At 38.9% G+C, this 27,707-nt stretch overlaps 1 protein-coding gene across 3 annotated transcripts in view; it reads right to left on the bottom strand.

Annotated features, from left to right (window-relative positions):
- Nucleotides 1-871: 871 nt before the first annotated feature.
- The window catches only part of JAKMIP2 (janus kinase and microtubule interacting protein 2), a 130,272-nt gene continuing 103,436 nt past the window's right edge, over nt 872-27,707 (bottom strand). For 2 of the 3 annotated variants that reach the window (XM_081091220.1, XM_081091218.1), the window contains 9 exons: nt 27,329-27,427; nt 25,394-25,447; nt 24,460-24,525; nt 15,195-15,263; nt 14,151-14,228; nt 11,650-11,853; nt 9,744-9,809; nt 6,139-6,209; nt 872-1,416 (listed from right to left, as the gene is read on the bottom strand). In XM_081091220.1, the coding sequence (XP_080947346.1) occupies nt 6,159-6,209; nt 9,744-9,809; nt 11,650-11,853; nt 14,151-14,228; nt 15,195-15,263; nt 24,460-24,525; nt 25,394-25,447; nt 27,329-27,427 (687 nt within the window). In that variant the 3' untranslated portion in view covers nt 872-1,416; nt 6,139-6,158. The remainder of the gene's footprint in view (nt 1,417-6,138; nt 6,210-9,743; nt 9,810-11,649; nt 11,854-14,150; nt 14,229-15,194; nt 15,264-24,459; nt 24,526-25,393; nt 25,448-27,328; nt 27,428-27,707) is intronic. The other variant, XM_081091219.1, reaches the window with a different exon arrangement.

A 27,707-nucleotide genomic window follows, 5' to 3' on the forward strand; every position in this document is an offset into this window, starting at 1 on the left:
AAAATTGAGGCTTTTTTGTTATCTACAGTAAGTGAGGTGTAAAATTAGCTTTGCAGGAACATTTATTTGCTCTCACACCTGAATCCAAGACTCGGTATTACATAACTTAGGAAAAGGACCAGTCTTTTAATTATCTCTGGTAGAAAACAAACCTTATCAGTAACATAATGTTACTTCTACATAAAAAAGTAGAGCTATCTTGTTGCTGTCAGCAATCTGGGAAAAACAAACAATGTTATCCATTTAAATGACAAGAGATCCAAGTCCTGGAGGCTTATCAGGACATTTAAAAAAACAATCATAATTTAGTTTTATATTCACATCCCTGTGTGGCAAACTCAAAAGTTGTTAGAAGTTTACTTGTCATCTCTATGGTGGTTTTACTGGAATCATATGACATTTATTTGCAGGCAATTCTAAGCAGCCATTTGAAAACCAGTATTTTGTTAAACGGAAAGATTCAGAGATGCTCTCTGGCCCATGTCCCCTATAGATATTGGTATTATAAATAGAACTAAGTCAGGGAGCTAGTGACTTAGAGCATCGTCTTCTTCATTTTCAACATGAATGAGATCAGTCTCTTGATCCCGGAGCAAGACAGATGTGACAGGAGGTCAAGGAAGCATCAAGTCTGCTTCTGTGTCTGATGTCCCATTCGCTGAGGTCCTCCGCCTTGGCCGCCAGGGCAGTCGGGGTCACGGTGTGCCACGGCTCAGATCTCCCAGCTGTGGGAAGCACTCCACCTGCTCCGCCTTTGGCAGAAAAACCAACCGGGGAGCACTTTCCTTCCCCCTCACGTGGCAGAGGTCTCTGTTCCTGAGTTTGAAACAATAATAAAGACAAAAAAGCAAATCCCTGTAGTAAGAAACCAGACTTTTCAAACGAAACATTTTATTGTAAATAGCTCCTCATAGGTATTCCTCGTGCTTCATTCCCACCCACCCTAGTTTCTGTTCTTTGTTTTGATTTTTTTTTTAAATGATGTTTATTTCAGGACTAGTGTTTCCATGGGGTGTGGTGTTACATTAAAATGACCCCCCTGCACAGCAGGGGTAGAATGGTTCTTTGTAACTTTGGTTCCATGCCCAAGACACATCTTTGTGTGATCTGCTGAATCTGTTTCCATGGTTGATTTGTTTTTTGCCTTCACAATATATGTTTATAGTTCTTTTCTTCTGGCTTGACATGTACACGTTTCATTAAATGCAGCATATATTGTAGATTTTCACCAGGGTCATGTAGGAACTGTCAAGTAAGAAACCTTGAATAATGGCTTTAAAATACACAGTTGTAGTCCTGGCTACAGGGTAGTTCTTAGCTTTTGATCTCTCTCTCTCACTGCTGTAAACATTTTGCCATCTTTGAAGGTTTAGAAGCATTTGTCTCTCTGGGGTTTTATCCGTGTTTTCGGTTACTCTGTAAAACAGAGGGAATATTCTTTAATCACCATTTCTGTCAATAGCTGAAACAGAAGAAAAAAAACAAAATGCTTTTAAGAAAAAAAAATTATTCTTTACCACCTCTTTGAGTTGTATGATCTTATGCAAGTTACATAAAGAAGGTATCTAAGCTTAATTACATTAATTTCAAATGAGAAAATAGACGATCTATGTCAAAGGTTGTTGCAACATAATGCATCTAAAGCAATGAACAGTTCTTGTCTCACAGTAAGTGGCCTGAAACATTAGGTATCATTAGTACCTTTCCCTCCGGGCCTTCCAAGGTGAGGCCTGAAGAAACTCAATTGAATCATTATGCCCCAAATATTAATTTAAAATATTATTTTAAAAGCAGTTCTGGCCTGGACAGTGTGGCTCAGTGGTTGAGTATCAACCTCTGAACCACGAGGTCACCAGGTCGAATCCTGGTCAGGGCACTTGCCCGGGTTGTGGGCTGGATCCTTAGTAGGGGGTCGCAGGAGGCAGCCAATCAATGACTCTCTCTCATCATTGATATTTCTATTTCTCTATCCCTCTCCCTTCCTCTCTAAAATCAATAAAAGCTTTTTTTTTTTTAAAAAGCAGGTCTGTCTGTGCCTGTCAGCGACTTCCTTTGATGTCACATTTCCACCCCAACAATTGTATCCGGTGGCAGCCTCCACTCTAAGTCCTGACCTGAGGATTCCCTATGAAGTTTGTCACACAGGTTTCCTGGTTGATCCACGGTATGTCCCTGAAAAGGTACTTCTCTGGGCTATGCCAGTCAGCACTCCTGGCCCTGTTCCTCTTTAAATCCATGTGTCTGGGTTTCACTTGGGTAGAAGTTTAGGACATAGTGTTTCCTTCAAGAAAAGCTTTCAGAGTCTGAATGACATGGACAGAGAAAATGGGATTCCCATGTTCTCACTGTATGTCTGTCCAAGGACAAGTTATTTAACTTCTCAAAGCCTTAACTTCCCCATCTGTATAACGAAGATACTGATTCCATAGCGGGATTTTACTGGCGCCTAGGAATGGTGACCAAGATCTGAAGTGATGGGACAGGAGGCACTTAGCACTTTCGGTGCTTCGTTTAGAGGCAAATTAAAGGTTCAAAGAAATTCCGGACATACGTGAGGGCCAGAAGTATTTGGAATTCACATTTGCAGAGCCACTTGGTCTGCTCCAAAAGACCAGATTCAACTGCAATAAAGGAGGGATAGAGCCCCAGAGGGGACCCGTAGTTAGGAAGCGCAGTGGCTGAGATGAGAGCGCACTGTGGCAGGGAGGGGAGTACCAAAAGGCACAATGAGAGATTGGCGGTACTTGTACAAAGGAGACTCGTGTTCTACCCCTCCACTACAGAGCAGTGCTCATCTTCCTTTGTCTATCTGTGCAGAGAACTGGAGGGGGATGATGGGCAGAGATGGGAGCAATAGCTTCCTCCCCAGCAAGAAGCTGTGACTGGGACCCCCATGGTGGCATCCAGAGTGGCAGTGGGTGAGCTGGGGCCTCCATCAGTCAGGGAACAGTGCAGTGAGCATGTTCTGCACAGCTGCTGAGGAGCTCAGACCTATGTCCCCCTAATGGTCAGTCTTTCATCACCTCCCTTCAAAAGGACATTGAGACCTGGTCGGTAATATCCAGAGGAACAGCATTGGCCCCCATTGGAATGGAGAGGCCTGTCCCCCTGCCCTGCTTCCTCTTCCCTGCCCTCCAGAGGAGCTGAGCCTTGAGGAGGGAAGGGAAAGCTTTTATTGATTTTAGAGAGGAAGGGAGAGGGATAGAGAAATAGAAACATCAATGATGAGAGAGAGTCATTGATTGGCTGCCTCCTGCGGCCCCCTACTAGGGATCCAGCCCACAACCAGGGCAAGCGCCCTGACCAGGATTTCACCTGGTGACCTCTTGGTTTAGAGCCAGAACACCCTCCCCCTATCCTTACCCCCCACCCCCACCCCAGATAAGGGAAGAAGTGAGATTAAACAGAGGCAAAGACAGAATTTTTTAATCTGAGCTAGAATTCTAAGAACTGAAGGTGACTAAAAATTTTGGGAACCAACCTAAGAGTCAACTAAAGGACGAAAGAGGGAAATAAGGCAGAAGCTGAGTTTAAGCTATGTTTTGAGAAATATAGATTATGTTCATATTTACATCCTACTGGGATGAGAGTTCTAAATAACTAGTTACAGTTATAATATTCCCATATTCTCTGGTAAATAAGAAAACTGGTCTCAATGTATATAAAAGGTACTGTAAGGTGTGTACATGTATATGTGTATGTATAGTGTATGTGTGTGTTTGTATATTTAAAATATGTATGTAAGTACAAAAGTCTTTTACTTGCAAACTTTCAACTTATACACTTTCAGAGATAAATCCTAAATTCTGTTTCAAATCGCACATGTATAATTTCTGTCTTTCATGTTTGTCATGAAAATCCATTTGAGTAAAACTATGTTGGTTTTAAAAAGACAAATGGACTTGCCCAGGCTGGGTGGCTCAGTTGGTTGGAGTGTCGTCCCTATACACCAAAAGGTTTAGGGTTAGATCTCTCAGACAGGGCATGTACAATCAACCAATTGATTTCTCTCTCATATTGATATTTTTTTCTCTCTCTTTCTCTCCCTTCCTCTCTCTAAAATCAATAAACATATCTGCAGGTGAGGATTTAAAATAACAATAATTAATAATAATACAAATGGACTTAAAGGCAGTCTGCCAAAATGTTACATTTCTGTAAATTGAGTAACCTTAAGGCTGCACACTCTAAACTACTCAGCTGTTCTCCTGTGTATACTTTATATCACCCAGATATACTGCTACTTAATTTGCTATATTATTAATACTGTTTTTTTTATTTAACAGATAATTACTAAGTGTCAATTAAGGGCTATTCCGGAGGAAAAGCAATTCAAATCCTGTGCAGCTCTCAAGGGATTACAAGGTAGAGAGAGGAGGGCCTCGTAATTTCAAAACCCACTTAGTGGGAAGTACCACACACATCAGGGAGGATGCCTCTGGTTGCTGATATACATGAACATAAATGATGCTCAGAATGTGAGAGAAATGCCCTCTTTCATTTGTGAGGCAGTAGTGTGGTGGTTAAAAGTGGTCTCTAAAATGAGGCTGTCCAGGTACAAATCCTAGGCCTGAGAATTGTAGCTGTGTGGACTTGGGAAAGTTACAAGCTACAGTTCCTCCAACTGGTAAACAAAACAAAAATAACAACTAAAGCAACCAATTATGAGAATCAAATGAGATGATGGAAGTAGAAGTGCCCTGAATATCGTGAAATTCTGCACATTTGGGGCAATTTGCTGTTATCACCTGGTTTATAGGGGATTTTGTGCGGATATGTGTATCTGTTGCTTAACACAGTACCTGCCACGTAAGTAAGTGTTCACCATGATTGATGTCCATGTGCAAACCTACTCCTTTCCCACCTGGTATTCATTTATAAAGTTGGAATTTTCTTTCCTAACCCCCCATGTAGTACTTGTGTCTCATGAACTTTATTTGCCTCTTTATTTATTGTTCTTTGGGGGAGGGCTGCTTGTTTTTTTGACTCTCTGAATGTTTGATCCTTTCTTAGAGAATCTCACCCATTTCACTTAAGATATTCTCATTCAATTTGAGAGACTCAGCCCTCTTCTTTATGTGCTGCAAGGCTACCAGCCTTCATGTCAGATGAAGGGTATCTGTCAGCCTGTGAAGAAAATATTTTGGATGGAATCAAGCCAAAGAGTTGGTTATAGGAAGACATAACTTTCTGGGCACATCTGCCTAACTCCCTTGTACACGCCAAAGCCCTTCTGCTTGTGTGTTCCACCTGCAGGTCGCCAAGTTGATGCTCATGGAAAAAGAACGTGTCTCTCCTCCACTTATAGAAAAGCTTAAATAACACGAGGTCCAGGAAAGATCCTTGACTAATATAACTTAATAGGATAACCAAAGCTGTCACAGGCCGTGATAAATGTATTGAGAATAGCAGCTAGCCTGTTCTCATTTTTAAGTGATGGTATTGAGATTTGTGGTCTCCATACCTGGGTGGACATCAGAATCACCTGATGTGTTTGTTAAAAGTATAGATCAATCCTTGCTCTCTCTCCCACTATCTACCCAGTAATCTGCTTCATGAAGTTAAGTCACAGGAAGACCATAGAATCTTTATTTGAAATGGCATTGAGAATCACTGTCTAAGACTACTTAGACATGGACTTGATTTAGCAACAATAAGACTATTCTATTTTCTTCCTCTAAATTGACATTGACAATAATCTTATTTGAAAACCCAAGATCCAATTTTACTTTCCTGCTTTCCTGAGTTTTGATGAAGAAAGATGGGGAGAAAGAGTTAAAAAAATCAATCATTTATTAGTTTGTTAGGATTCACAGATATCAGAATTTTCAAACTGGAAAAGATACTGAAAATATGTTTCTTCATTTTGAAGACATGGAAGCAACTCTCTGTGTAATGATTATGATGAGAAGACTGAGATCCATAGACATCGAGATTCCCAAAGCAAATCTGTTTACTAGAAAAAAATATCTTGATTCTCACTATACTTCCCCAATAAACACCCAACTGGATTCGATCCATTTCTCATTTTATGGCATCTAAGCTAATCAAACCATGTGCATTTTTTTAAACATGGGCCTAATAACTACAGGTATATACCTATCAGAACCACATTTTGAGAATTAAATGGAATCTTACCTTTAAGAGGCACCTTGACATCAAGGCCATAGAATAAAGGCAAGAGAGAAGAACAAGAATAGAAACAGAAACTGCAGAAGAAAAAGAAGAAGATTATGTAAATCTGAATTTCTGTCGTGCTATCCAGGTAGTACAACCCTCAGCTTTTCCACACTGTTCATCTCATCACTTCTCACATAACACCAAGTAGCTTTTGTTTCAAAAAAACATACCTTTTACTTGTCTACTGGCAAAGCAACACAATGAATAACTAACTGGTGTTCAGCTAACATCGACTCATACATTTTAGAATTCTGAGAGGGTCTTACAGATAATTGGTGTAAGCCCTTAATTGTAAAACTACAGAAAAAAAGCACAGATCATTTCATCAATAGACTAATTTCATGGCATAGTTCAGTTTAGAGAATGGACCTCCCAAGTCTTACTCTATTATATGTTATTGTCTCATTTTTAATGCATGGAAGATTATTTCAAAAACACAAAATATGATCAGAGCATACACTTAATCACTCAATGCTGTCATTGATTGGTCAGTGTGTTAGGTTTTAGGACTAAGGCTCATCTGGAAGAATAGTATTATGTAGGGTAAACATATGACAAATTAGCCACAGTGGGATACTCCAGAGAGGGAAATGGGATACTATCAGTAATTACCCCAGGGCAACAGGTGTAAACTGGGTCTGTCCTGCACCAGTGGGTTTGTGTGGCCATCCTATTGGGTGTGACATCTGCCTATACATTGGTGACACTTTGGATAATGAATATACGATGTAGTTCCAGCCTTCATGCTTCTGAGATAGATCTCACTTTACTTGACCTACAGAAGTTAAATGAAGCCTGATTTGTTTATCTTCACCAAGAATCTTCACTAGAGAAGCAGATAGTTGATGGACCAACAGATCTTGTGTAGCACTAGTATATAACCAACTCTATACTAATTATAACAGGTCACAGGTGAGGTCAGTTTTTTCCAAAACTGAGTTCTTCAGTGATTTACTCTTACAGAGGCAGGAAGTCTTTGCCTTGTATTCAATCTCTAGGAGCATTCTGTTGCAAGGCTTCCTGTATGGCATGTACAGCATTCTCATATTAGGGGCATGTTATTTGCATATTCCTTTAATGTCACTGTTTAGAAGGCTTTTGCTTCACTATGGCAAAATTGTATGAACAAGTTGTAAACATGGTGCTAAGAGCCATGTAGCAGTGACTAGTCTATTAGTCTAAAATGCAGGAAACGTCCTTTTTATTTCACTCCTTGAAGATGAAGAGGGGTATGGTGGCACCTGTCGCAGGAGAGGATGGAGAAGGAGAGGAATGGAGGCTTCCACTATTCCCAGGAGAAGGTCAGATATCGGCACTACCTCTCGGGCATGAATGAGGAGATGCCCAACCGCTCAGCCTGTAATGAGATTCTTAGTCTACGCAGTGTGGTGGGCAGACCTCTGGTCCTGGTTAGCCATGGAGTGATTATACAATCTTGGGAAAGTTGTTTAATCTCTGGGTTATTGTTTTATTAAGGGGATCATTATTTTCGCTGTGTCTGAATCACAGAATAATTATGAGAATCAAATGAGCTGATGGAAGTGGAAGTGCTTTGGATATGATGAAAAACTGCACATTTGGGGCAATTTTGCTGTTTGCTGTTATCCCCTGATTTATATTAATGGTGTGCATGGGAATTAGGAACAAAGAAAGGATATTTTATGTACCTTGAGGAGGTGTTCAAGTATTCCAAGGAAAAGAGTGGAGACTATCTCTGACATAAGTGATCTTTAGCATTTTTACTAGGCTTGTAGATGAGTAGAACTGAGGTCAAGTGAATAGAAGAATAGAAGGTGTTCATCTCTCATTCAAATTCTAATCAGAAACAAACTAGGTTATTTTTGAAGTGACTTAATTTACTCCTATATGTGGTATATGTTGCTTTGATAACTAAAGAATCCATATTTTCTGTTAAGTATATTGTCTCATTATCATAAATGTTTAGGAAGGTCAGATCCATAAAATGAAAAGCTCACATGGAATTCTGAACTAAACATAATCTTAATCTCCCTCCTCCCAACATTATGGGGTTTATTAAGAGAATGGCCACTGGGGTAACATTTGTAGATTTAAAAAAAAATAAAATCCTGTGTTTGTTTTCCTCAGTTGAATGGGAACTGAACTGAACTAAAGTTTCTGGGGGCAGAACAGTCTTAGCTGTGATTTTGTCCTTGAGCCAGCCCCAGGGCTGTTTAAGGATTAGCAGAGAGAATGACTAGAGCCAAGAACTCGCCAATCAAAAATGTGGAAACTGGAAGACATCGCGTGTCCTCTGACAACCAGGCTGCAGGGAAATCCTGCCTTTTGTGGGTCTTCTTGCCAAAAACTTGGGGAATGAGACTAAGTCCTTGTTTACCTTTGCCTCATTCAATCCTGGAGAACTAAATAGCACACTTCTGAAATGAGGAAAATTTAAATTTAAAAATCTGCAGAAGTATATTTTACATTTGGTACTTCAAAAATTTATACTTTAAAATTTGACTTTCTTACTGTTTTCACCAACCACTAATTTGTTCCTCATGGAGAGGAGGTGAATGCAAGTGTTATCATCCCTATTCTAGAGACACGGCTTAGACACAGGGGGTCTTACCCAACATCAAATAAGTACCTGAAGACCGGTCTACATAAGAATCCAGGTGCTGATGGTCTGGCTAATAGCTCCCCTCCAGCTCCATCTGAACTCACATATGTAGACAACTACAGAAGCAACTTGGGATGAACCAAGTTCTAACCATAGTCTCAGAAATGCCACATGGTTTGCTATTTTCTTCTTGGGTGACTATGGAAGGTACAGGAAAGCGTTATATTATTTTGCGATGTAGGGATCAGGCAGCTACTTCGAGCCCATCAGATTGGAACTCAGGGAAAACCTCTTGCAATCTTCGCTGTGTTCCTCAGCAGGCGCTCCTGGCATCCCCGGAAGGAAAACTTTTTGTTGTGCCAGACTGTTTAATTCATCGCAGAGCTTGTTTAGTACCCCTGCACAAGTGTCCCTTCTCCCACCACACACACATCTGCAAATGTCCTCTTTAAGAAAGACTATGCTTTAACCCTCCAAAAGTGCTGGCTCGCTTGGAAGAAGCAGTGATTTTTCTAGACCACTGGGGGAAATGACATGAGGAAATGACAGGAGGGCATAATTATCATATGTCAATCTACATTTATGAATTTATTTTTGAAGTGAAACTGCAGTATCAGGAATGAAGGGCTTTTTATGAGTAATAATGGGATTTTTTAAAAGGCGCTAAACATATTTTTAAAAGAAAGCAGAATAACAAAACTCAAAAGAAATGTTTGAAAAGGAAATAAAGATGAAGAAGAGGACACTGAGGAGAGAAAACACTTACAGAAAAGAATGGGAAAACACAAAACACAAAATACCTCGGGCAGCACCTACTCTGGGATCCTGGTGCCTGACTCAAGGTGAGGCCTACGACTATACAGTTGCTTACGCAAAGTACACAGCACCCGAGACCAAAGAAAGGACACACACAGGGAGTGAAACTGGCATTAATTTCTGATTATAAAGTAGAGTTAAAATAGATGTTGACCTTAACACCTACCTTTTCCTCTAAGTCCTTTATCTGTCTTTTCTGGATGTCTGTTTTATCTTCTAAGTCACGGATTCTCTGGAGAAAGAAGAAAAAGGAAAAGCATTAGTGGATATTAAGTTGAACCAAAAGATTGTTCTCCAACCTAAAACAGTCAACTTTCTATAAAAACATCAGCAATAGTATTAGCAACTGGAAATATCACATATACATTTTTTTCATACCCAATTGCTACATTTTCAAAATGCACCTGTGGTGGAAGTTATTTGCACCTGTGGTGGAAGTGATTTGCTAACCCTCTCTACTGGGTCTATCCCTGCAGACCCTTTCCTCGTGAGAGATACAGTCCCCACCCATTCTGCTTGGGCTTGACCATGGGACCGGTGTTGGCGGGTGGGATGTGACTTGTGGAATGCTGCCTCCTAGCAGGGACAGTGTGAATCAGAACTAGTGAACAAGAAACAAACGTCGTTGTAAACCATTTGGATTAAGATTTTTGGTTGGTTGTTACTACAGTAAAAACTGGCTAAAGCTAACACAAATGCAAACAAGCCCATTGGTTTTTGCTAACCTTTCTTTTCAACCTTATTTTAACTCTGTTTCAGGAAGGAATTTCCTCACAAAACACAACTGGCCAGTTCTCATAATACACAGTAGAGATTACACTTCCATAAAAATTTCAAGGAGGGAACTGATAAATCAGGGAAAAAGCAAACATGAAAAAAATAACCCAACTAATCCTGAAGACAATAAAGTTCCAGGACTATTTTGAATTTGTCTGTCAACTAGACAAATGGCTTCAGAGTTCCCTGTTATCTTGGAGAGTCTGTGAGCCGCAAAGCTCCCGGCTACATCTGAGGTGTGCTAAATGCTAAGTTGCCCACGCACTGTTCTTATTGATGTTATCAAATAACCCCTGTTCCTCTTCCACTTACCTTGATCTCTGATGACCACATGATTCCTTCTTCTTGTGGAGCCCATCTGGATTTTATACCAGTTGCTTGTTACAGCTTCTGCGTGACAAATGCTATATAGCCTGGCACTTCCAATTCTGGAATTCTTATGGAATCTACCTTTGACCTTTTCCTCACCATCTAAGCTAAGACATAAACTAAGAGTTGGATGAAGAATCTGGGCTATAAATGAATATTGGGTGTCCATTTTGAACCTCGCTGGTGTAGATGAATCACAAATCACACACAACTCAAGCTGCATCCGTCAGTTAGGAAAGTGGTTACACGCAGTGGCCTTGGGGTCAGGTGGACCTGCGCTGCAATTCTGGTTCTGTTGCTTACTATCCATGTCATCTTGGGCAAACCATTTAAGCGCTCTTATTTCAGAATCATTCTCTCTTGAATTGGGATATTAAGGATATTTGCCTTTGTGGGCTCTTTTGTAGATTAAATGAAATGATGTGAGTAGAGCCCTTAGTTTACTTGCTGGCATGCAGCAAATGCCCGAAGTAAGTGGCACCTTCCAAGCTTTGTTGCTGTTTGTTCTGGGAATAAAGGGAAAGGCCCTTGTGTTCTTTCACCCCATTCAGATTGTGTGATCAGACTAGGTATGGGCTGGGCTGAGTAACAGGAGGAAAGCATTAGTCCTGTCCTGGAAGAAGTCCTGCCTTCCTGCATAACAGGGAGAATAGGCTCCATGAGAGTCAAAGGGTATTTCGTGACAAAGCAGTTGCAGAAACAGTAGTAAAATGCAGTGCTTCTACAACGCCCATTTTCTTAAGATGGAAGCATTACAAAATAGTCCTCCCTTATCTAAAGGTAAGCAGAAAACAAAAGTGATTTATTTTACTCTGAAAATAGCGTCTCACTCCTGGGCCTCTCCACACCCATATGCAGTACTGTGTACTTGGTACTGAGTCCCACTTGCTTAGTACCAACCCTACGCAGAAGTCACTCATCCTCACCTGGTGGGCTTGCTGCAAGAGCTCCATTCTCTCCTGAAGGATCTGACAGTCATATTCTCGGCTCTTCCTCAGCATCTGCCGCCGTAGCTTCTCTACCGCCGTCCTCAGCTCCTCTTGCTGTTTCTCACTCAGCAGTTCACCAAACTTGATAACAGTTTCTTGCTGCAGAGCATTGTACAAAGTAGCTTCTAGTTCCTGGATTCTCTGGCAAATAAAAGGAGAAAAGTCTAACTTTGGAATTGAGCATTTTCTATGTGGTGTGTGAGTGTACACATACGTGTGTGTATGGGAAGAGATGTGTTACGTTAGTCTTACAGGATCATAGCAATTAAATTCATTTCCTAGTTTTTTCAAACTAACTACCCATATAATAATCCCCTTTATAAGAGTCCATAAGAATCATTTATCCAATATGTTAACTTCTTAGATGATGAGAAATTTGTTGTTTTTCTTGGACAGCTTTCATTTTTAAAACGTTCTTACTTTGTTATAATAACTGTACATTCTTCTATTCTGAAATGTAGCTGAAAATAAGTTTGTTTTCTCTTCCATTTGACAGCCCTTCAAATATTTAAAGACATCTATTACAGTGGCCACATTTTTAGAAATAAGTATTGAAAAGTGGTCAAAGTTGGAATAAAATACTTGAAACTAGAGGTAAATTTAATGCACAAAATGCAACGACTCTTCCACATGACAGACCTCTGTACCTGAAGATGGCTTTATAATCCCCATATTTCTTCTTAAAATAAAAATCAGGAAATACGATCTAAAAATGGCCTGGAGTCTCTGGAATTGGTCTGTTTTTAAAAATATATTTTTATTGATTTCAGAGAGGAAGGGAGAGGGACAGAGAGATAGAAACATCACTGATGAGAGAGAATCATTGATTGGTTGCTTCCTGCACATTCCGATCTGGGGGATCGAGCCTGCAACCTGGACATGGGCCCTGACTAGGAATCGAAATGTGCCCTCCAGGTTCATAGATCGACACTCAACCACTGAGCCACACCGCTTGGGCAAGACTTCTCTTGTTTTAGATGAAGAGTCTACTCTTCCTTACATCTCAGTTTTGGATTTTTTTGAAATATGTTTCAGACACAGTTGCCAAAATCTTGTTCCCTGTGACTTTGACAGAGGTAAACAGACATGCCCTGGCGAGGGATGTTTTCCTAACTCTTGTCATAGATTATGCAGATCTCATCTTTTTAAAGTTAAGTGCTGTTGTCTGAATGAGTACACACAGCCTAATTGTTTTATGTACAGGTAGAGGAGGCAAGGATAAAGGGTGGGAAGGAGGGGAAGAACCGTTTCCTTCTTTATTCTCTAGTGACCAACTCATTCTCTCTTTTCCCCATCAAGTTATGCTCAGAACCTCTTATTCATCTTGTAGGGGAAATACCAATTTATCTTTGTTATGAGCAGAAACTAAGTGCTTCACTCTTTTCCCAAAAGTGACTCAGGCTGCTTCCAGGAAAGCATTAGAAAAACTTCTGCAAGCAACTCCCTGAAATGTTCCTCTTCTGAGTTTGCCCTTTTCTCTTGAGTCATTGTTGTGGATTAATGATGGGGGGTTTGCATGTGGACAGAAGAAATGCAAGCTCTCGTCCAATATTAGGAATTGCTTGTTATGACTTTTGTACAGGAGAGTGAGTTAAGCGTGCTCCTCACTCAGCATGATCTGTGGGAGAGAAGGAATAGCCGATTTACTGATACAGCTTTGCTTATGGTGGCTGGATTATGGTAGTTAAGACCACAATGTCTGCAGTCAGATCTAAACACTACCTACTTACCAGTTTGGGCAGATTCCTTATGTCCTCATATGTAATAGAGGAATAATATCACCTATACCTCTTAGGGTTGTTGTGGGAAATAAGTGAATTAAAAATGTATATAACAGCCAAAACCGGTTTGGCTCAGTGGATAGAGCGTCGGCCTGCGGACTGAAAGGTCCCAGGTTCGATTCCGGTCAAGGGCATGTACCTGGGTTGCGGGCACATCCCCAGTGGGAGATGTGCAGGAGGCAGCTGATCGATGTTTCTCTCTCATCAATGTTTCTAACTCTCTATCTCTCTCCCTTCCTCTCTGTAAAAAATCAATAAAATATATTTTAAAAAAAAATAAAGCCAAAGTCTTTAAAAAAAAAAGTATATAACAAACATTAAAGACTTTATTAGTCTACCACTAAATTAGGCTCCCCAATGGATTTAATTCATTTTCTCTTTAATCTACATGGCCATCCATTTAATTAAATGATATACATTTAATTAAAAATTTTAAAGTAAAATTAAATATTTATTAAGTATTATAAGAATATTTTAATATTATAGCAAAGAGCTAGAGATATATTTTCTAAAATAAGAATTGGAAACCATTGAATAAATAAACCATTGCACGCTATGGCCTATTTGAGTATGTGGCATGACAAATTAAATCAGATGTTTTCCTCCATAATATTTGATGTAAACACTCTGAGTCTCTTGAGTGCTTGCTGTACCTACCATATATGCTTGGTCCAGAGCTTGTTTTCTGTAGTCTAGTTCTTCCTCCAGATAGCCTTTGATTTTGCAGAATTGTTCCTATAAAAAAGGGCCATGTTGATAAATAGAGTCAGCTTAGTTAACCAGAAAGTGATATATAATCATATTGATCAGTGTTTTCTCTAATTCCATCACAAGACAAATCACCAGTATTTGTAGGGTCATCGATTTTGTCTGTTAGGGAAATAGTTCAACTTTCAGCGTCTCACACAGACAATGTGAAAATCAATAGAAAGAAGCACAAAAGACAGAATGAACAATGCTTTAAAGGACTTTTATGCCAATCCAAGAGTATAGATTTTGATAAGATAAATGTTCACTAATAAGTATATCTGTGCAAATATATTATGATAGTGTATTTAGGTAAGGATGTTATGAAATGTAATTTAGCAGAGTTGGATAATGAAAAATTCATCTGATGACATCTGTGTATGATTAGCAAACACAAAGATAGATAAGAATTCCGAGAGTGGCGGCGATCCTACCCACCACCACAATGCTACTTAATGGGTGTCTGTTCCTGAGGCAGAGCCAGTAGGAACTGGAGACAAATCTAATGTTCCCTTGAGTCCTCAGCTTCTGTGTGCCTCTCAGATTGTGCACATTTTCCCATTAGTATTTAAAAATATATCTTTGCATATAATACAGCCCCAAGTACAGTCAGTTATTTCTTTGTGTGTATGACTGCCTTCAGCACATAACCGCCTGCAAGACCCATTTTGCTGGTGACTGTCCTGAGTACCTCTGAGCTCCAATGCCTAGAATAGTGCACAGTACAGGCTGAATGTGTAATTAATATTTGTGCATTTAAAGAGTTTTCAAGGGTATTTTCAATATAAACAGTTCTTGAAGATTTCTGGGAACTTTGTTCCACAGTGAGTACACAAAATAATGGAAGGCTACAAACTTTCATCACTGCCAAATAAAACTGGTGGAAAGCAGTCATTTCCCATTGGCCTGTTCAACTTCCCTTTAATTTTTATGATACCTCATCTTTGTACTCACCATGTCACTTTCCAATTCCATCATTTTCTGGTGCAGGGCAGCTTCTGCTCCTTCGATTTGCTGGATCCACTGAACAAGACAAAAGTGTTCAACATGACTCCTTGGTATGGTGTATATGGCGCTCTCTACTGAGGTGCTTAGTCAGTTCCCCTTATATCTCAGGAAACAGACTAAGAACTGAAATGAAAACTTGGTGCATTTTATCTCTTAGTTCAGAAATAAGACTATAGTTTTCCATTCATTCATTCATTCATTCATTCATTAAACAAATGTATTCATTGATATCTACTATGTGCCAGGCAATGTGCTAGCTGTGATGGTAACCAACACATTTTTTTGCCCAACAACACATTCTTGCCCACATGGAGAACACCATGGCAGGCTTTCTTGGGAAGTGACAATTGCACTGGAGTCTGAACAATGAGCCAAAGGTGATTAGGCAAAACTGAGGGGCAATTTCCAACCAGAAGGGATGTCCAATTCTCTATGGTTGGGGGGAGCATGATGAAAAGAAGAATGCCAAGTGAGACTGGAGAATTAGCAATTTTTTAATATATAAAATAGTACAGCTACTAGTAAGTGTTAACGAATCATTTTTGTTGAGTAGAGACATTTTAAAGCACATAAAAAGAAGTTAGAAAATTTTCTTAACACTTAAAACATATAATTCTGTTATGTGACATTGATGTTAGCATTGAACAATTCCCTGAATAAATTTCGACTTTGAATATTATGGTATGAACCTACCACACATATAATTTAAAAGAACAAGTCTTACACTGTGTCTCTACCAAGTTAAACATCAGCTTATCCCTTCAGGAGGTAATTGGGCATAATAATTAAGTGTGTAGGTTCTAGAAGCACACTACTTTGGGTCTACATCCCAATTCTAGCTTTTCATGGTTCTGTGGACTTGAAAGGTTACCTGATTTCTCTAAAAGCCTCAACTTTCTTATCTGTAATATGGGATCAATAATAATAATAAAAGATGTATTTCATGTAACTAGGGAGAGCAAATCCCAGATATCATTTCACAAGTAAATTCCTCAATACATATCCCTAACAGATAAGGCCTTTTTTAATTAAAAAGAAAAAAAAAAGCATAACCACAAGGCCATTTCCACATTTTGAAAAATTAACATTAACATTGTTGTCTGGTACCTGGTCCATATTAAAATTTCCCCAACTGTCAGCAAAATGTCCTTTTTAACATGCTTGGTTTGCTTGAATCAGGATGCCAATAAAGATCATTTCACTATTTCTTTTCTTTTTCCTAATCCTCACCCGAGGATATTTTTTCACTGATTTTTAGAGAGAGTGGAAGAGAGACGGAAAGACAGAGAGAAATATCGATATGAGAGAAACACATTGATTGGTTGCCTCCTGTACACGACCCGAACAGGGCCTGCAACCTGCAACCAGAATCGAACCCGGGACTCTTGGGTCTGCAGGTCGACACGCTTTATCCACTAAGCAAAACCAGCTAGGGCAATTTCTTAAGTACCTTTTTATTTTATAACCATTTTTTAAATGTCTTTGTTTTGTTTGAGTAAGATGATAGGCTCATTTGATTTGTAGAATTCCCTTATTTCAGATTGTAGTAAGCTGATTGCTTCCTCTTGGTTTCATTTAATTTATAACAAACTTTATATGCAGTTAGGAATTAAGGAAGCATCTCAAGGGACTTACATAGTTCTCATTAGATCCAACCACGTATACATGACTCTCAACTATGTGCGATTCTCAAGGCACCCTGAATACAGTCAGTTATCAGACTTATCTACCTGCTCTTTCCTCCTCTTTCACTCTTCCTACCACCCATCAGGTTTAGACACAAGAGGGCAAAGCACACTCTCAGGTTGGGCTTTCCGAATGAGCCTGCAGTGAGCTACCACCAGGTCCCAGAATCCTTTGGAAACAATTTGCATGTACACACCCAAGGAAAAGCCCATAAAAAGAGCCACATTCCAATTTACCGCCTCTCAATTGTTAACACCACAAGCCCACAAATGGCATTACTTGTGCTAAAGCCCATGGTACCAAACCTAAACTTAATATCTGACCTAATTGCAGTTGTGACCTTTACTGGGAATATAATCTCAGTCAACCAGTCTGGAATTCTCTGGGCAACATTCTTTGTCCCTGGAGCGCTTTTCTCTTTCCCCGTAGGATCAAGAGGCAACCTGCATGATAAGACCTTTGCCTGCCTCCCCTGAAAAAAGGATGTCCTGGCCTAGAAATGCTGGTTTATTTTCTTTTGTTAATAGCTCCCTAGCCCCACCTTTCTTCCTATAAAAGCTTTCCGTTTTGCAGGACCTCTAAGAGCGCTGCTGTAGTTGCTAGCTGGGATGCTGCCCAATCCATGAATCACTTAAAAAGCCAATCATTTCTTCAAATTTAAGGAAGTACCATATGATTTCACTCATAAGTGGAATCTAATGAACAAAATAAACTAACAGACAAAGTAGAAACTCATAGGTAGAGAACAGACTGACAGTTGTCAGAGGGGAAGGGAGCTGGGGGACTGGATGAAAAAGGTGAAGGGATTAAACAAAAAAAAATACAAAACAAAACATAACAAACAAAAAAAACCATCATAGACACAGACAACAGTATGGTGATTACCAGAGGGAAAGGAGGATGGAGGGAGGTGGCAGAAGGTAAATGGGGGTAAATGGTGACAGAAGGAGATTTGAGTTGTGGTGGTAAACACACAATGCAATATACAGAATTATATACCTGAAACCTATATAATTTTGTTGACCAGTGTCACCCCCAATAAATTAAATTAAAAAATCTTCAAATATACTCGGTTGAATTTTGTTCTCACAAAAATCCTGAGGTCGTGTCCCGGAGCAAATGGAGTGAGCAGCTGAAACTAGTAACATCCACCCCGAATTGGTGAAATTGCTCAGCTGGTGAGACGGTTTGCAGCCGGGAAGAGCAGAACTCCCCTGGAAAGGTCTAAGGCGAGCCACACTGAAGAATAGAAGAACCGAAGGACCTTCACTACTGCAATTTTTTTTTCTTTTTTCACCTTTTAACTAAGAAACCAATTTTTTTTTCTCTTTTTTTTCTTTTCTTTTTTTTTTCTCTTTCTTCTTTTTTCCATCACCTGATTTTACCCTTTTAATTACTACCTTCTTATTTTTAACCAGTATTATTACTGCTACCATTTTACCATTTTTTTTAAAGTGCCATTTTATTTTCTCTTTATTTTATTTTGGGATTAGTGTTCTCCATTCTATTTTCATCGTTATATTATTGGTTGTTTCTAGTTTGCATTCATCTCCAGGGAGCTGTTGCTGGAATTTGTTGGGATTAATGGCTGTTCTATAGGAGTATTCTCCTCATATAAAATAAGTCTCCTCCCCTCTTCCACTTCATTCTCTCTTTTCACTCTTTTTTTTCTTTTCTTTTCTTTTCTCGCTTTTATTTTCCCCCCTCCTTTTTCCCAATTTCATTTTTGCACTCCTTTTTTTGGTCCCTACTTTTCTTTTCTTTTTTCTCTTTTATCTTTTTCTCTTCCTTCTTCCTTATCCCCTAATTCTCTTAATTCAGGTGGTCACCTTTATTTGGGGTTATTAATATCGTGAATATATTTGTGTATAGTGCCTGGTACGTGGTGCCTTGTTGTGTTGTATTTTGTGCCTTTAAATCAACGCAGCAGATCCAAGCAACAGCAACCTCCTGAGCACCAACACCCTCTGCTGAGGAACAGCAGCTTTACGTGAAACCTCGCCCCACCAGCCAGAAGAGCCACCACAGCTGTGAACAGCACCCACCAGAGGAGCTGCTGCCAACTGAAGAGCAGCTGCTACCGCAACCGCCCGAAGAGCAACCACAGACCAAGGAGTCACTGCCACCCAGGGAGCAGCCACTGAATGACTCAACGTCTAGATATGTCAGTGAGATCAAACATGGGTAGACAAAGAAACCCCCAAAGGAAAGAGAAGGAGGACTCTCCAGAAAAGCAGCTAAGTAATACAGAGGCATGCAACATGGCAGAAAAAGAATTCAGAATAAGGGTCCTAGAGTGCATAAACCGGATGGAGGAAAAAATCGACAACCTCTGCAAGAAGCTAGAAGAAACAGATGAAAAAATCAACAACTTAAGTAAGACCCAAGAAGAAATGAAGAGTGATATAGCTGCAATGAAAAACTCTATTGAAAGTATCAACAGTAGACTAGGAGAAGCGGAGGACCGAATTAGTGAATTAGAAGACAAGGAAGCAAAACACACCCAAACTGAACTGCAATTGGAGAAAAAAATTAAAAGACAGGAGGAGAGCCTAAGGGAGCTTTGGGACAACATGAAACGAAACAACATACGAATAATAGGGGTACCAGAACAACAGAAAGATGAACAAGGATTAGAAAACCTATTAGAAGAAATAATATCAGAAAACTTCCCTGAGGTGGGGAAGAAAAAAGTCACACAAGCCCAGAGAGTCCCAAACAAGGTGAACCCGAAAAGACCCACACCAAGACACATCATAATTACCATGGCAAACGTTCAGGACAAAGAGAGAATCTTACAGGCTGCAAGAGAGAGACGGAAAGTTACATACAAGGGATCTCCCATTAGATTGTCAAATGATTTCTCAACAGAAACACATCAGGCCAGAAAAGAATGGACAGAAATTTACAAAGTGATGCAAAGCAAAGGACTGAATCCAAGAATACTCTATCCAGCAAGGCTATCATTCAAATTGAAGGGGAAATAAGAAGCTTCACAGACAAAAAAAGGCTAATGGAGTTTATCACCACCAAGCCAGCAATGCAAGGAATGCTAAAGGGACTGGTATAAAAATAAGAAATAAAAAGCTCAGAAAGAAAACAGCCACACAAAAACAGAAATGGCTACAAATAAGTACCTTTCAATAATAACTTTAAACGTAAATGGACTAAATGCTCCAAACAAAAGACATCGAGTGGCTGAATGGATAAAAAAACATGACCCATACATCTGCTGTCTACAAGAAACCCACCTCATTAGAAGGGACTCACACAGACTGAAAGTGAAAGGATGGAAAAATATCTTTCAGGCAAATGGAAAGGAAAAGAAAGCTGGGGTAGCAATACTTATATCGGACAAAATAGACCTCAAAGTGAAGGCCATAACAAGAGATAAGGAAGGCCACTTCATAATACTAAAGGGATCAATACAACAAGAAGATATAACTCTGGTAAACATATATGCACCCAATGCAGGAGCACCCAAATTCATAAAAAAACTCCTGGAAGATATCAAAGGAGAGATTGACAACAATACAATCATAGTAGGGGACTTTAATACACCACTGGCAACACTGGATAAGCCCTCTAGATAAACAATCAGCAAAGATACAGCAATCCTAAATGACTCACTAGATCAGATGGACTTAATAGACATCTTCAGAACACTTCACCCCAAAGCCAGGGAATATACATTCTACTCAAATGCTCATAAGACATATTCAAAAATAGACCATATATTGGGTCACAAGCAAAGTATCCACAAATTCAAGAAGATTGAAATCATAAAAAGCGTCTTCGCAGACCACGATGGCATAATATTAGAAATAAACTACAATAAAAACAACCCAAAATACTCAAACACCTGGAAGCTGAATAGCATGCTATTAAATATTGATTGGGTTACCAATGAAATCAAAGAAGAAATTCGAAACATCCTGGAAACTAATGACAATGAAAACACAACAATCCAAAACCTATGGGACACAATGAAAGCAGTCCTGAGAGGGAAGTTTATAGCTCTACAGGCCTATCTCAAAAAACAAGAAAAAATGGTAGTAAATCAGCTAACTCTACAACTCAAAGAATTAGAAAGAGAGCAACAAGAAAACCCCAGAGTGAGCAGAAGGAAGGAGATAATAAAGATTAGAGCAGAAATAAATGACATAGAGACCAAAAAAAAATACAGAAAATCAATGAAACCAAGAGCTGCTTCTTTGAAAGGATAAACAAGATTGACAAACCTCTAGCCAGACTCACCAAGAAGCAAAGAGAGAGGACCCAAATAAACAAAATCAGAAACGATAGAGGCGAAATAACAACAGACCCCACAGAAATACAAATGATTGTTAAAAAATACTATGGACAGCTCTACTCCAACAAACTAGACAACCTGGAGGAAATGGACAAATTCCTAGAAAAATACAACATTCCAAAACTCAATCAGGAAGAATCTAAAAATCTCAACAGGCCAATAACTATGGAAGAAATTGAAGCAGTCATCAAAAAGCTTCCAGCAAACAAAAGCCCAGGACCAGACGGCTTCACAGGGGAGTTTTACCAAACATTCAAGGAAGAACTAAAACCTATCCTCCTCAGACTACTACAAAAAATTCAAGAGGAAGGAACACTTCCAAGCTCATTCTATGAAGCCAGCATCACCCTAATACCAAAACCAGGTAAAGACAACACAATGAAAGAGAATTACAGGCCAATATCCCTCATGAACATAGATGCCAAAATCCTCAACAAAATCTTAGCAAATCGGATCCAGCAGTACATCAGAAAGATCATACACCATGACCAAGTAGGATTTATCCCAGGGATGCAAGGATGGTACAATATCCGCAAATCAATAAACGTGATACATCACATAAACAAATTGAAAGAAAAAAACCACATGGTCATATCAATTGATGCAGAAAAAGCATTTGACAAAATTCAACACCCATTTTTGATAAAAGCTCTCAGCAAGGTGGGAGTAGAAGGATCATACCTCAACATAATAAAAGCCATATATGACAGGCCCACAGCCAACATCATACTCAATGGACAAAAACTAACACCGTTTCCCCTAAGAACAGGAACAAGACAGGGATGCCCCCTCTCACCACTCCTATTCAACATAGTACTGGAAGTGTTAGCCATTGCAATTTGGCAAGAAGAAGAAATAAAAGGCATCCAAATTGGAAAAGAGGAAGTAAAACTGTCCTTATTTGCAGACGACATGATATTATACATACAAAACCCTAGAGACTCCATCAAAAAGCTACTAGACTCAATACATGAATTTGGCAATGTAGCAGGATACAAAATTAACCCCAAGAAATCTGAGGCATTTCTATACACCAATAGTGAACTTTCAGAAAGAGAGATTATAAAAATAATCCCGTTTACCATCGCATCAAAAAAATTAAGCTACCTAGGAATAAACTTAACTAAAGAGGTAAAAGACCTCTACTCAGAAAACTACAGGATGTTGAAAAAAGAGATAGAGGAAGACATAAACAGATGGAAGAACATACCGTGTTCATGGATTGGTAGAATCAACATCATTAAAATGTCCATACTACCCAAAGCAATCTATAAATTCAATGCACTTCCCATTAAAATACCAACGGCATACTTCAGAGATCTAGAACGAACTCTCCAAAAATTCATCTGGAATAAAAAAAGACCCCGAATAGCTGCAGCAATCCTGAAAAAGACCAAAGTAGGTGGGATCTCAATACCAGATATCAAGTTGTATTACAAAGCCACTGTTCTCAAAACTGCCTGGTACTGGCACAAGAATAGGCATATAGATCAATGGAATAGAATAGAGAGCCCAGAAATCGGCCCGAACCAATATGCTCAATTAATATTTGACAAAGGAGGCAAGAACATACAATGGAGCCAAGATAGTCTCTTCAATAAATGGTGTTGGGAAAATTGGACGGATATATGCAAGAAAATGAAACTAGACCACCAACTTACACCATACACAAAAATAAACTCAAAATGGATAAAGGACTTAAATGTACGACAGGAAACCATAAAAATTCTAGAAGAATTCAAAGGCAAAAAAATCTCAGACATATGCCGAAGCAATTTCTTCACTGATACAGCTCCTAGGGCACTTGAAACTAAAGAGAAAATGAACAAATGGGACTACATCAAAATAAAAAGCTTCTGCACAGCAAAAGAAACCATCAACAAAACAACGAGAAAACCCACTGTGTGGGAAAACATATTTGCCAATGTCATATCTGATAAGGGCCTAATCTCCAAAATTTATAGGGAACTCATACAACTCAACAAAAGGAAGATAAACAATCCAATCAAAAAATGGGCAAAGGACCTAAATAGACACCTTTCAAAAGAGGACATTCAGAAAGCCAAGAGACATATGAAAACATGCTCAAAGTCACTAATCATCCGAGAGATGCAAATCAAAACAACAATGAGGTACCATCTCACACCTGTCAGACTGGCTATCATCAACAAATCCACAAACGACAAGTGCTGGAGAGGATGTGGAGAAAAAGGAACACTTGTGCACTGCTGGTGGGAATGCAGACTGGTGCAGCCACTATAGAAGACAGTATGGAGTTTCCTCAAAAAACTGAAAATGGAACTCCCATTTGACCCTGTGATCCCACTCCTAGGAATATATCCCAAGAAACCAGAAACACCAATCAGAAAGGAAATATGCACCCCTATGTTCATAGCAGCACAATTCACCATAGCTAAGATCTGGAAATAGCCTAAGTGCCCATCAGTAGATGAATGGATTAGAAAACTGTGGTACATCTACACGATGGAATACTATGCTGCTCTAAAAAGGAAGGAACTCTTACCATTTGCAACGTCATGGATGGAATTGGAGAGCATTATGCTAAGTGAAATAAGCCAGTCAATGAAGGAAAAAAACCACATGATCTCACTCATTCATGGATAATAGAGACCATTATAAACTTTTGAACAATAATAGATACAGAGGCAGAGCTGCCTCAAACAGATTGTCAAACTGCAGCGGGAAGGCCGGGGAGGGTTGGGGGGCAGGAGGTAGGGGGGTAAGAGATCAACTAATGGACTTGTATGCATGCATATAAGCATAACCAGTGGACATAAGACATTGGGGGGTAGGGGAGGCTAGGGGACTGTCTAGGGCAAGGGGATAAAATGGACACATATGTAATACCCTTTGTAATACTTTAAGCAATAAATTAAAAAAAAAATAAAAAAATAAAGCATTTCAAAAAAAAAAAATCCTTCTTTATCGGTGTCCCATCTTGGTAAGGATTGCTTGAATAATGTAATTTAGAAGGTTTTCCATTTTTATAGAAGTCTATTTTTAAGGGACTTCAAAGCAAGAATTATCCACCCACCCCAAATCAGTGTGTAGACTTTTTTTGGTGTGTGTTTTCATTTTATCTGGGTTGTCTCACCCTGAAAAATAAAATATTAGGTACTCAATAACCCTACCCTGCTCTTTAGGTGTTAAGCCAGGCACGGAGATGATTTGAAAGTCAGTACAATTTATTACCTTCTCTGCCAGGGACAGCACAGTGCTGGCCTGAATTATGGCCACTTGTTCTTCATTTCTTAAATTCTGTGAAAAAAAGACAGAAAAAAAAATAAGCTGAAGACACTTCAGATATTTACATTATCAGAAAATATTGCCTAAGTGCTTGCCACAGACACAAATGCATGGGACCTTAACAAATGTTCTATTTAGTAATAATTCTTCACAAAGAGTTCATTCAAAATCTATAAAAAGTATATTGTTTCTTTATACCTCTCAAACACTGACTTGGTTTTGTTTCACTATAAGCATACTTCATTAATATAGTCATGCTATTAGAAGAGCATAAACCAAAATGAAATAAACAGTAATCTCTGCATAGCAGTTTCATGCGATTTCATTGATAATGTTCTCCCCTTTGACAATTGTTTAAGGGAAAAAATGGTGTAACTTCTCAACCTACATGTATCATTCATCTAAGATCTCAATGAACAGTCCTCCCACTGAATTAATATGCCTTGACCCTGCCTGGAAGGTGTTTTTAAAAAGAAAAAGGACTATAGCTTCCTGGTCCATTTTTATGTGGCTGCCACCAACCCTACTATTTAGCACCATTTACAATTGCATGACTGATTAATTTCACGCTGGATGCCTCCAAGCAACAGTAAGAAGGCAATCAGCTTTAATCACTGCAGATGTGGTTGGCATTCAAATCAGAAACCTGCTCCCGAAAAGCATTTTACCAGTTCCCATTTCTATCACTGCCTTCCAGAGATCCTTACAATCCTTTAGCCAAGTTGTCTGATAAACTGTTGATTCTCTCTGGAGAGCTACATCCTTCAGTGAACATGGCCTCCCACCTGCTATTATTTCACACGCGACACATTGGCAAGGATTTCTTGCCTCTTATTAGGCAAATTCAATGCTTTCCTGCGCTTATTTAATTCATACTTACCCCATTGTCCCCCAGGATATCTAGCTGCTTTATGAGATCAGGGATGTTCACATCCTGCAAAATCAAGGAGATACACTCAAGTCAAAGACACAAATGTGGCTTCCCATTTTCCCAGTGCCCCACGCCTAATATAGAGAAGACATTTTAACCCTGTAATTCCTTGGGTTTTCAAGGAGGCTCGCCTGGTTTTAAATTTCCACTGTGCTTCTTATAAGCTGTGTGAATTTTGGAAAACTACTTAACAGTTCATTCTCAATTTTGCCAATTGCAAAATGAAGGTAAAAAAATACCTCCTTCATAGGCTGATCTTGAGGAGAAACAGATTATGTCCCAAAGAGTCTAGAATGTAGTGAAGGTTTACATTAACTCATTAACTTTTTCATAATAGTTGTCCATTTTTTTCAGTCATGGTAGACTTCAGGTATAAAGAAAAATAATAGGTAGTAAATATAAATAATGAACCAACTTCATTTTAATTAATGGAATTCTGAGTTGGTTGAGATTTTGACTGCCACATAAACTGTAATGCAGTCCTTCCTTCTTTTAATTGAGCTTTAATTTCATCTTTTGGAAACAGCTGATTTTTACTATAATCCTTGCATCACTTTAAAGCAAGTAAACTCCATTGCAAAGAGTTCCTTTGGATATATACTGAGTGGCCAGATTATTATAACTCAGTGTATAATAATCAGTACAATGAAGTGAATTAATTATGCAAATAATAATAATAATAAAACCTCGAGAGTATTTGCTTAGGAAGTTTTCAATATTCAGTATTTTTGGAAGTGTCAATGAAATACTGATGGGGTGGTAATAATAATCTGGCCACTCAGTGTAAATGACATCCATTGGGTAAGGTAGTTTATGATTTATCTAAAGAAAAAAGTATCCAAGGAAAAGATGAAGCAAAGTACTTTTCATATTTAATTAGAGCTGAATAAAAAATTGCTTTGCTTTACAAATTTTCATGTAGCTCAGGAAGGCCAGAGTTTAAACTTTGTGAAAGTGGTTGAAGATGGAAGTCAAGGAAGCAGAATTTTACTACCTCATCCCCTCCTCCTACCCCACACTTTTTACCTCATTAGTAACACTTTCTCCTCTTATGTTCAAAGGCAGTATAGCAGATCCTACCACAGGGGAAAGTCTAGCTCATTCTCATAGGCACAGAGAAGGCAACTAACGCAGGACATTTGGCAGCTCAAAGTGGGAGCAGGAAGGGCCATGCAGAAGGTAAGGAGAGGCCAGGAATAGCGGGAGGCTTCCCAGTTTTACTTCTGGAATAGATATTTGCCATGTGATTTCATTACATTGAAGGACAATATTGATCCCAGGAGATGGAGCCATCTCCATTCAACCTTAATATTATTTACAATGTAATCCAATATCACTACAGATAGAAGTATATTTTGTCAAACTGAGCAATATGTTATAAACTTTCAAAAGAGAAATCTTCCCTAAATTAAACATACCTAAAGAGATGCTGAACTAGACAATTTCAATGTCTCTTTTAATGCTGAAATTCCAAGATTATGAATTCCATAGCACTTACAGCCAACATCACAACAGAGACTCAACAAGTACATTTTTATCTAGCATACTTGAAATATGTTTACTGAAGTACTGAATTCATTGAATATTTCCCCTAGATAATTAAATGTCATTATTTTAATATTTTGAATTCATATTCTTTATGTTACTCTGTTCTAAATAATCATGGCTTCCTGTGTTCTTTGTTGTTACATTTCACACATCTGTCACACATTTATTTTATGTTCTATTGATTTTCCAATGGACATGACTACTTTCAATTCTTACCCAGTTTGTATCAAAATGACATCCAGTGACCAAAAGACGAAAGTCATGAGCAACCTCCCCTTTTCCAATTCCCAGTGTTTCCACTTTCTTACAAACGTAAGACATCAAATATCTGCCTACCTTGACACCTTCTTTCATACAGTAGATCTGGAGAGCACTCACACCATCTGAGAATGGGTGAATTTGTAGATTAAATGGAGGGGACCGTCTCTCTCTTTCCTTGAAATACAGTGGAGAATATATGGGCATTAAAAAAAAGCAACAACTGATTAAACACTAAACCAGTTGTCTGCTATTTCAGCAGTGTATCAATACGACATTTGGAAAAAGAAAAAAAAAAGAACTCAAGATGTTCATGCTTAAATTTAATGGAAACGACTGATTAGTCAGCAAAGGTATGGAAGGGAATTTATAGATGGTGTCATCCAATCTTGCAAATGTTTTTGATCAGGGAAATGTGGGAAGTGGGGTTGCAAGTCAAACTATCTGAATATTTAGA

The sequence above is a fragment of the Myotis nattereri genome (genome assembly GCF_964212035.1).
Source record: "Myotis nattereri genome assembly, chromosome: 5".
NCBI lineage: Eukaryota > Metazoa > Chordata > Mammalia > Chiroptera > Vespertilionidae > Myotis > Myotis nattereri.